A 10,215-nucleotide genomic window follows, 5' to 3' on the forward strand; every position below is an offset into this window, starting at 1 on the left:
AATTTAAGTGACTAATGCCCCCAATTCACCAAAACGTGTAAACATACACTTAACTTCAGGTGTGTTCATAGCGAAGCAGTACAAGTACTTCTGCTGTGAAGTCCTGGCTCCGCTCAATAGTTAGTTTTGACTTCAGCATACCCAAGATTTCATTCATCTCCCAACATACAAAATTAAACGCATACTGGCATCATCGTAGGATCACAGTCTAAGCATTAAAACTCACAATGGTGGCAGAGGATACTAAAGCGCATCTACACAGTTTATGTAAGGCAGCATTTGTTCAGGCCCACTTGCTAAAAATAAAAAATAGCTATTAGAGATCTGAGAGAATGCAGAAGGAAGAATGACTTTTAAAAGCCTGCTGTAATCTGTTTCAGTTTTAGTTTTTCATATCCTATTTGCTATAAAATAATGTTCAATCAACCAATTTTTCTCTAGTCCAAGAAGCAGCTTCATAAAAAAAAAAAAAAGAAAGAAAGAAAGAAAGAAAAAAGATTACTTGGCTTCAGTTAGGGTTTCATAATCCACTGGATTTTATTGGTTTAGTAAAACTATGCTCTTCCATCATAAATGAAAGATTTGACTCATTCCTTTGAGACTTGTTTCTTCTGCTGTTTGGTCAATTATTTTGTTTCATTTGTTGAAAAGAAAGATAAAAGGAAACATAGGTCCGAGTACAAAATAACTTTTCTTTCAAATGACCGTTAAGTTTTCATGTATGTTTTCTTCTGTTTATGTATTTTAAGGGCCCCTTTTCCTACTACTGCAAGGTTTATTCAGCACAGGTAATTTTCAATACAAAGTTCAGAGTGCTTTTTTTCTTTGTATTGAGCAAGAAGGTCCAGTGATTTCAGACCGCGTAGTATTGAATGATCACATTCATCATTAACCAACAAAATATTCAGTAGCCAATTTCCAAATGTGATTTCTGATTTTTCTTTTGATGTATAATCACATGCCTATTTAGTAATGTGCATTACTTCCAGTCAAGTAACCTACCCCCAACTATTTGTAAAATTCACAATTCCATACAGAAAATAAACTCGCGTTCTGAATAGGAGGTATGTTACTGTCTTCTGTAGATCCAAGGTCTCAAAATGAAGGACATCCTTCCTAATCTACAATGAATATTACATCTTTAATGTCATTGAGTTAATGAGTAGAATTTTGACAGCCTAAGTTTTCTATTTATAAAGTTTAGTAGAAGACTACAGAAGCAACTTTTCAAGTATGACAGTGAGCTGTCTACTACTATATCCCATTATATTAATGATTTTTTTTTTCCACTTTGCATCACTCAGTGAATGCTAGGATACAGTGATGCAACTCTACACTACTGATATTACAGATCGATATATATATATGTAAAATAGCAGCGACTGAATAACATCGGTGTGATTTAATTTTTTTTCTGTTAAAATATTATCTGAAATGGATACGGTTTAGGTAAACTTCTCAAAGGAAACAGATTTTGTAATATACTTTAATATACAACAAGGACAACAAATGTGTTTCAACCACTCTAGAAATCTTAAGACCGATGGCAGCAGTGGTTTTTTACACAAGCATTCCTTTGCTGTGTTTGCTGCTGGAAGCATGCAAGACAGCGTATCACAAAAAGCTTAAGGACGAGCACGGCTCCCTGGTCTATCTTTTTCTCCCAGGCTAAGCTACATTCACAGTAAAAACACACGTCTTAAAATCTGGCCCTACCAAAAATCAGTGGGAGTTTTGTCATCAGTACCTTCCACGTGAAACTTCCCTTAGCATGTATGTTTATAAACCATTTATTTTAATAACTTTTTTTAATGATTCAAATACTTCAAATACATACAAGACCAGACTGCGTGCATCCAACGCAATTACATCAGGATATTTTTTAATTCAAACTTTCATTAAGTACAATAGGAAGGCAGCTATCCGGTCACCAAAGACCCCAGACACTCACCCCAGAAGTCAAATGACTTCTTGCTGTGCATACCTATGCAGCCACACAAGCTCATGCTGGTAAAGGTGATGCGATTGCCTTGCTGAGTAACGGGAAGGCGGCTTTTTCTGCGGGGTGGCTGCGTACTGTCCCGCTCCTACCCTGCCACCAGCAGTACTTGAGAAATGGTGATGCAGATCTGTAAGTCTTTAAAGCCTACTAAAAAAAGCGCGCGTGCACACACACACACGCACACAAAGCTTTTCATTAAATAAAAGCTTACGGTACTTTACAAATGGAAGGAAAGCACTGGTATTGCCATTGTGTAGGTTGGGGAAACAGACATAAAAGGACAGGGCACAGGCTCGAGACAGAGCATAAGGCTGGGTTCAGTGCCCAGCTGTGCACTGATGTAATGAAGTAGCCTCAAGCACTGTTTATCAAACTTCTCTAACGCCACACTATTTTAGTTAGAAACCTTATTAGCAACATATGCAAGTATTTATATTTTAAAAATATGACTTTCCGTTCGCGTCCTTTCAAGTTGCATTCTGAAGTGTATTAGAACAAGGACACAGGGTAACATAGCAAAAATAAGGATTGAACCCAACCCCACCACAACTACATGTTACTGATGGATTTAAACTTTGCTCATTCTAGCAGATGAAACCAGATTTATTTCTCTTCCTTTCCGGAGACTAGCAAAGCTGCTTGGTAGAATACATTTTGCTACTGAAAGAAATATGCTACAGCAACCATTCATACTGCCGTGTAACATTGTATTTGCTGAAAGCAATAATCCGGTGAGCAATATCAGATTATTAGCAGACAGCAGCAAAGATAATGTTGTCACCTTCCCTTGAATTTCAAGACACAGAGCTCAATCCTACTCTTGAAGACTTCAATGATACAGCATATCGAGTCGTCACATCACTAGTATTTCCAACTGGCAAACTATATGCAGATTAACAGGCTCAATTAAAAAGCACTTATTAAATAATTAGCATGTCTAAAAAGAGCAACAAGTCTGACAAAAAAAAAAAAACAGAATCTGATTACTTACTGTGCAAAATACTAGAGAAGTTATGCTAGATATGTTAGGACAAATTTTATCCTAGGATGTTAAAACCAATGAAATTTAAATTCAATTTATATGTATAACGCTGAATTGGCAATGCTCAAACAATGAGGCAATCCTAATATTTTATCAGTAAATATCTGCAAGAATTATAAAGCATTTTTCTTTCCCTACCATGCAACAGCAGTATAAAAATCCTGAAAGGTAACCACAACCATGATTTTTTGAAAAGTTTTAGTGAAATTTTCTCTAGATAATTGCCATAATGTTTGGATCTTTAATCCCCATGTGTCCGTATCTCCTTCTGCATTTGGTTCTAGTACCACACTTTACTCATCCAGGCCCCTCAGTGACTTTGCTTTGAAGACTGGGATCCTTGATAGTGCTTAATACCAAATAATAAAAGAATAACATGCAATTACATTTCTGTGCCAAAGATTTAAAACAGAGTAACAGAATTAAGCTCCAACAGCTTAAAAAACCTTGAGGACTTCAGTAGTTCCACTAGAGTCAATAGACTTTCTCACAAAAACATTTGTGCTCCAGTGAACTTCTGGATTGGGACCCTGATGTTTCTAAGAGGGCGGGCTGCGGGGGGAAGTGTAAATCCTTCTGAATGATATATATAAACAGACAGAAATACATAATTAGAGGCCATACTTACTTCTGTCCACACAAAATTACTCTTTGGCTATGAGCAAAGAATTCTGAGAACGTATCAGTAAAATAGTGTTTAAAAATTTCACAGTCCTAGAAAAGTTCCTGATTGCTCCAGAGAACAAAAGTGAACATATTGCAAATTTTCATCTATTAAACAATCCAGCAAGTAGCCCACTAGGTAGCCCAACATTTGCTAAGCAATCAGCCTTAAAAGTTTTCTCCTAAAACTATGATTATTATTCATCGGATTTTGAACTTGTTTCGTTTATGAAATCTACAGAGGTGTGTTGTTGTTGGGTTTTTTTAATGGTAAGTGATGCTTTGATACTGGATACCAAACAAATTAACTCTTTCCAGAAAAACTATGCTTTATTATGTATTTTTTCTTGCTTCCATTTACAACCATGCTGAAAAGCACAGACATATTGATGAATCAGTTACACAGTTCTTTTTGACTACAAGTGTGCAGCTCATTTTTCTTACTGATGTGTTTCAGAAACCAATCAGAAGTCCTCAAAACCCATGATTTCACAGTATTTATAATCATTTATCAAAATGACCTGCTTTTTAGAGACCATTTCAAACAAGCGCATATGATTTATGGTATTTAGATGTGTTTAAAATAAATTCCCTGGAGATGTAACTTTTTACTGCTTGCATGTTGAGAATAGGTAGGTTATAAAAGATGTTAAAATACTGGAAAAAAAAGAGTATTGTTTTCTTTTCATGTGATTTGTCAATGAACAAAAACCAGCAGAACAGCTATTGAAACACTGGATTCCTGAAATGTTTTTGTAGGTTTCACAGCAGTATTTCTATATGATACTATTGTAAATACAGTCAAAAATACGAATAGTTGTTATTACCTGCTAGCCTTTCCTTGGAAATCTGCGCCATATTAAAGCATTCAAACTTAAAAAAAAAAAAAAAAAAGCTTCTCATGTCTGGGGGCATGTGTTTAATTATATTAGACTTTAACTGGAATCAAATTTACTTATTACATATATTTATCTATCACAATTAAATGTTTGAATAGTTGTAGTGCTTAGAAGTACTCCTTCAACAGTACTCAGCCTGCCCCCAATCTTTTCACCATAGTACAGATATTTTTTTCACCATAGCATTTTAGGCTTCCTTAAGGCTAGCAGATTCACTTTCTTTTTGTATTTCTCAGTAAGCCTAGACTACACTTTCTATACAGGCATTAATATGCTTTTATCCTGACTGAAGTTTTAAGAAATCTTGGACCTAAGTAAGCCAACTTAGACAATCGCAGTAGTAATTTTGCATTTGATGTGTTCTGCATCGCCTGAGAATCAAAACTTACTCTATAAAAAACAGAAATAAAATGGCCTCAAAAGTCACAGGCAAGTAATGAGAAGGGGAGGCATTAGAAAAATCCAAAATACTCCATATAGAACAACTCATACCACAAAGCAACAAAGCTCTCCAAGAATATGTTTTTGATACACTCAGCATGGTTTTCATCCGCACCTCATTAGCACACAGATAATTCTGACCATTAGTGCACTTCAAAATAAGCGAATGTATTTGCAACCTATCCTCAAATTTAGTATCGTCTTTTTACTCCTACATCCTTGACATACACAGAGCTGAGTTACAAAGGCAAGGATGCAGATGCCATTATTCACTGCAAAAGGTTAACATCTAAAGATTTGTGTGCATCACTCCTCAACTCGCAGGCTAGTTTACTGACCCACTTCTGGGCCTACGCAGGTTGAAAGGAATGTTCTGAAGATAATGGGAGAGAGACTACAAAACCTGGAGACACTGACAGCTGTAGCATGCAGGGGTCAATGACTAAGTGAGCAGTATTTCCCAGTCCTTTACAACAAGAACAGTTGGCAATTTCACCCTGTTCTGTAGCAGCCTATTCAATATCTTCAAAGGGAACTTCCCAAACTGCTTAAAACCTGGGTTAGGGCGAAAGAAAACTGTAAGTCAGACAGTTTATAAAACTACCACGAAAGCACATTTCACCTTGCTTTCTCAATCCCAAACAAAAGTATAACAGAGCATAGCGCAAAATATTTCTATCCTCCCATTCCCCTGCAACACGTGAATTCCAGGGAAAAAGAGCAAGCACAGGCATAAACACACAGTCCATCGTCCAAAATTTTGCTCGCTCTCTGGATTTTTGTTTATAATTTAATAAAATTACACTCCCGCCATCATAACAACTAAGTAAAATGGGGTATCTCTGCTGGTAAATTTTCAGAGTGTTTATATGGCTGAGCAACAGTTACTAGTTTGGGAGATAAATGATAGAAGTTCACGTTTTACTTTCTTTAAACTATCTATAAACTCAGCTTTATGAATGAACATTCTTGATCTTAAACATTCAGAAGTAAAAGCAGAGCAGTGCAAGAAAGGGGTAGCCTAAGGTTAATTCTGCTCTGAAATGCGGAACAGATTCAGTGCTCCAGAAAACACTGAACTTTCTGTGGCTTTAAGTGATATGCTTAAGAAGAGGAAATATATCTGTAAATAAGCAAGAGCATTAATAATTGTCTCAGAATGCTGGCACTGAAACTTAAACAGTCTCTCTTCACTTCTTAGTTATTTACTATTAGGATTTTATACAAACGCCTATTGAAGTAGTTCCAAGTGTGATGAATATGTCTCCAAAAAGTGGGGAAGGCGTGGATTAAATTCTTTCAAGTACGGTAATTTGTTTAAAAAAAGCAGATTAATGAGAAATAAAGGGGATGATTTTTAATCAAATGAGGGGCAATTATGGATGACAAATATAGAAACGCAGTGACTTAAAAATAGTTCTTGCTGCCATGCATTAGAAGGGCATTAAATATCTAGCACCAGAGCTCAGGATTAATAAAGGGGTGGGGTTAAATGTTCAGTCCAAAACTCAGGCTTTTCCTGAAGAAAAACCAAAGATACAGCAGCTACCCAGTTGTTGTCAAAAGATGCCTATTTTCAGTTTGAGAGATTCACAGTTGTGTGAACGGCCATAATATTTTTTTCTTAGGGGAGGGGAGGAGGAAATATTTACCTGCCTTGATGTTCAGAAAGTCTTAGAAAGTGAGGTTTGGAGTACAGCGCAAGATAAGCGTAACCATGGCTAAAGGCTCGAGCCCCCATCCACTAAATCCAGTGGCAGACTCCAGTCACTTCAGGGTAAGGTTTGGGACATTCCCCACTGGTGGTTTTTTTTTGTTTGCATTGCAAAATGAAATAAACAGAAGGCGATACAGATACTTCCCTGACAGCGAAAGGGACCGATTTCCTTTTTTCCTTCAGCTTTAGACAGACTGACAAATACAATAAGTCCTTAGACCGACAGGCATCCAGTTATTTTCCCAGTAGTAATGGGGACTCGAATTTTGGTATTGCTCATACACCTCACGAAATCAGAGAATTCCGTTTATCTCATAAAATGTAATGAAGATGCAACAATAGATTTTGCCACCAGCGTTGTAACTAAATACGGCTTTCAATCTTGGAAGAGTTTTCAGCCTGTATACCAGCTACGTAAGATGAAATTCAGTTAAACCCATTCTGAATTACTGTAAACGTTTCCTAATGTAACGGACAATGAAGTAAATGATGGTATCTTTGAGGGTTATTTTTAAAAATATTTTCTGTTGCTTACCACTTTACCGAGCTCACAACATTTCGAGTGAAAGAGGTGACGGTTTCAGCTATGAACTTCATAAATATCTGGAAAAGCCTTTCACTTTCTCTTCCTCGATAACAAGCAATTCGCTACGCCTGCTCTTGAGTTTTCAAACTGTTGAGCCTTCTCTTTTTCAAGTGTCTCCTGCCTGTCTCAGTATATTTTTGATGACCCCCCGGTTTATGTGCGCCCTAACGGAAGTGCCATCAGTCGCGTTGCCTTCGCCGAGTGGCTTTTGTCAGAGAGGGACTTTGACAGGCTTTGCCCGTTTAAAAAGCGGAGATTATGTCAGGTTTTTTTGCACGCTCAGCGGTGCCAAATCATCGCCCTGGAATGACTGGGGGTCTACATGTTTTTATGCTCGCCTTTAAGTAAGAATTGCAGCGATTTTCAAAGTCAGACAGGTCCTTCCTTCCCTCCGCCCCCGCCACCAGCAAACTGAAGCGAAGCTGAAACTCCCATTCACCCGTTTGCTTTCCAGACTCCAAATTTTGCCCCTTCCACGCTGAGGATCTGATGCGGGCGCAGCCAGACCCTACAGGGCAGAAGGCATCAGCTCCTCGCCCGAATCCCCGCTTCCCGGGCAGAGTTTCCCAGCGTTGTGCAATCGCCTCGGACCGGCAGGCAGCTCCGCGGCGCAGGGGCGGAGGGGAAGGAGCGCGCTGTATTCTGAATTTTGAAGCAGAGGTGGCGTACCGGGCAGGGGGAGGGGGGCGCGGGCCAGATGCTAAAATCCTCACCAAAACTACAAACGCGTCTCTGCTGCACTGTCGGAAACTCTCCCCCCATCACCACCACCTTGATTTCATGCTCTATCACGTGCTGGATTTTTTCCTTTTTATTTCCCCCCCCGTAGCCCTCCTAAAGCTTGCTTTAATGATGGAGATCCCGAGAGCGCGTTGGAGGGAAGGAGCGACGCGGCAGCCCGCTGTCAGCGGGCGGCGGGAGCACCGCGGCGGCCGGGGCCGGGCCGGGCCGGGGCACGCCGAGCCGAGCCGAGCCGGGCCGGGCCGAGCCGGGCCGAGCCGAGCCGAGCCGAGCCGAGCCGCGGCGGGGACCCGGCGCCCGGCAGCGCAGCTCCCCCCGGCACCCTCCGCCCGGGGTCCCGCCCCGCGGGGGAAAGCGTGAGCCGTTACCTGAGCTGTCGCTTTTCCTTTTGCCGGACCTCTTCTCTGTTTCCACCGGGGACAGAGCCTGCCTGCCATAGTCCCCTGGCGCACACGCTGCCCCCGTGGGGGTGTTAGTGCCCAGGCTGGAAGAGTTTGAACACAGGACGGGGGGGCTGCTGCCCAGCTCCGGGGGTCCTCCTGAGTCGGGCTGAAGGCAGAGGCTGTGCCTGGCCGCGGCGGGAGGAGACGACATCTGAGGAATGTGCCAGTTCGTCTGCAAAGCCTGGTGCTGCTGTTGCTGGTGGTGGTGGTGGTGGTGATGGTGATGGTGGTGGTGCCCCCTATGATGCTGGCTGGCAAACATGCCCTCCTCATTGGGGTATCCCGCTATTATGCAAGAGGAAGAAGAAGAAGACAGATCAGGGTAGGACATGTGGTCAGATCTTCCATGCAGGGCAAGAGAAGACTGGGAGAAAGGGTGCAAGCTCTGCGCAGTGGCATGGGGGCTGCGCAGGCAGCCAAAGAGTGTGTGATCCATGGCATGCAAGTCTCAGGTTCCAGGCAGGAGAGTTTAGGAAAGATCCAACTTCACCACCCTTTGTCAACTTTCACTGTAAACAGATCGGGGTTGGGATTTTTTTTTCCAAAACGGCAACGACAGACTTTGCAGCAGGCAGCTGAGCTCAGATAATCCAGGTCTTTAGCCCTAGTGGCCAGTCTCCGCTGCATAAACACTCGGACCTAGATGAGCCTTTCTCAGAGCTGCTCAGATGTCAAGAAGTGGGAGAGGTTGAAGCCAATAGAAGGTGGTCCCAGAGAACTGCTTGAAGGGGGAAACAGCTCCGAGAGGTTATAAATACAGTAGTGTGTAATGTGAGCTGGGGGCTGGCTCAGCAACACAGCACTGACCACATGCAAACTCCCTCCAAAACGCCAGCGCCGTCCCCGCGCCGAGCCGCTCCGTCAGCGGGCGGCAGCGCTGCGCGCCCGCGCCGCGGGCGCCCGCGGCAGCGGCGGGGGGGCGGCTCCGCGGGGGCGCAGCCCGCCTCCCCCGGCCCCCGGGCGGGCCGCGGAGAGCGCGCCTCCCCGCCGCGGCGCCCGGCGGGGCTGCCCCGGGGCCGGCGAGGCCGCCCGCGCCCCCCCCCGGGCGGGTCGGCGGGGGGGAGAGGGCGGGGGCGGCCGTGCCCCGCAGTGGCGCGGCCCCCGCGGGCCATCGCCGCCCCGTCGGGGCTGGCGGGGCCGCCCGGGGTGCCACCGCCCCCCGGGGAGCGGGCGGGCAGCGCAATAAAGACGTGAAGCGGGACCCGCGGGGCGTACCCGGGGCTGGCAGGCGGGGGTGCGGGGGCTACCACCGCCCCTCTCTCCGCGGGCTGGGGGGCGCTTAGCAGCGCCTCACCTGCGCGCCCAGGTGCGAGGGCGCAGCGCGGCCCGGCGCGCAGGAGGCGGCCTGCGGGGCCGCGGGGCCGGGGCCGGCCGCCGCCATCCCCCGCGCCGGGGTGCGCGGTGCGGCCGCGGGGCACTCAGCCGCCCCGCCCGCACCCACCGGCCCGGCTGCCGGGATGAGCCGCGGCGCGGCCCCGGCTGCCCGCACGCACCTCACGCTTGGCTCTGCCACGCAGCCCCGGCGCTCACCGGGCCATCAGAGCTGGTCGGAGAAAGACAAGTTTGCCTTCTTGCCCCCTGCCCCTCCACGACAAGAACTCGCACAATTTTTATTCCCTGCGTCTTCGTTTTCTTCGTTGCGGTCTTTAGTGGCTCAAGAGGGACAGCCTAGGGAGTCTGG

General features: G+C 44.4%; 1 protein-coding gene across 2 annotated transcripts in view; it reads right to left on the minus strand.

The window, feature by feature from the left end:
• MEOX2 (mesenchyme homeobox 2) overlaps window positions 1-9,279 on the minus strand; it is a 54,657-nt gene extending 45,378 nt beyond the window's left edge. The window contains exons 1-2 of one of the 2 annotated variants that reach the window (XM_075492911.1): window positions 9,028-9,277; window positions 8,460-8,819 (exon numbers count right to left, since the gene is read on the minus strand). In XM_075492911.1, coding sequence (XP_075349026.1) covers window positions 8,460-8,796 — 337 coding nt within the window. In that variant the 5' untranslated portion in view covers window positions 8,797-8,819; window positions 9,028-9,277. Of the gene's footprint in view, window positions 1-8,459 lie in introns of both variants that reach the window. The other variant, XM_075492910.1, reaches the window with a different exon arrangement.
• Window positions 9,280-10,215: the final 936 nt, after the last annotated feature.

Source organism: Mycteria americana, chromosome 2 (genome assembly GCF_035582795.1).
Source record: "Mycteria americana isolate JAX WOST 10 ecotype Jacksonville Zoo and Gardens chromosome 2, USCA_MyAme_1.0, whole genome shotgun sequence".
NCBI classification, from domain to species: Eukaryota; Metazoa; Chordata; class Aves; order Ciconiiformes; family Ciconiidae; genus Mycteria; species Mycteria americana.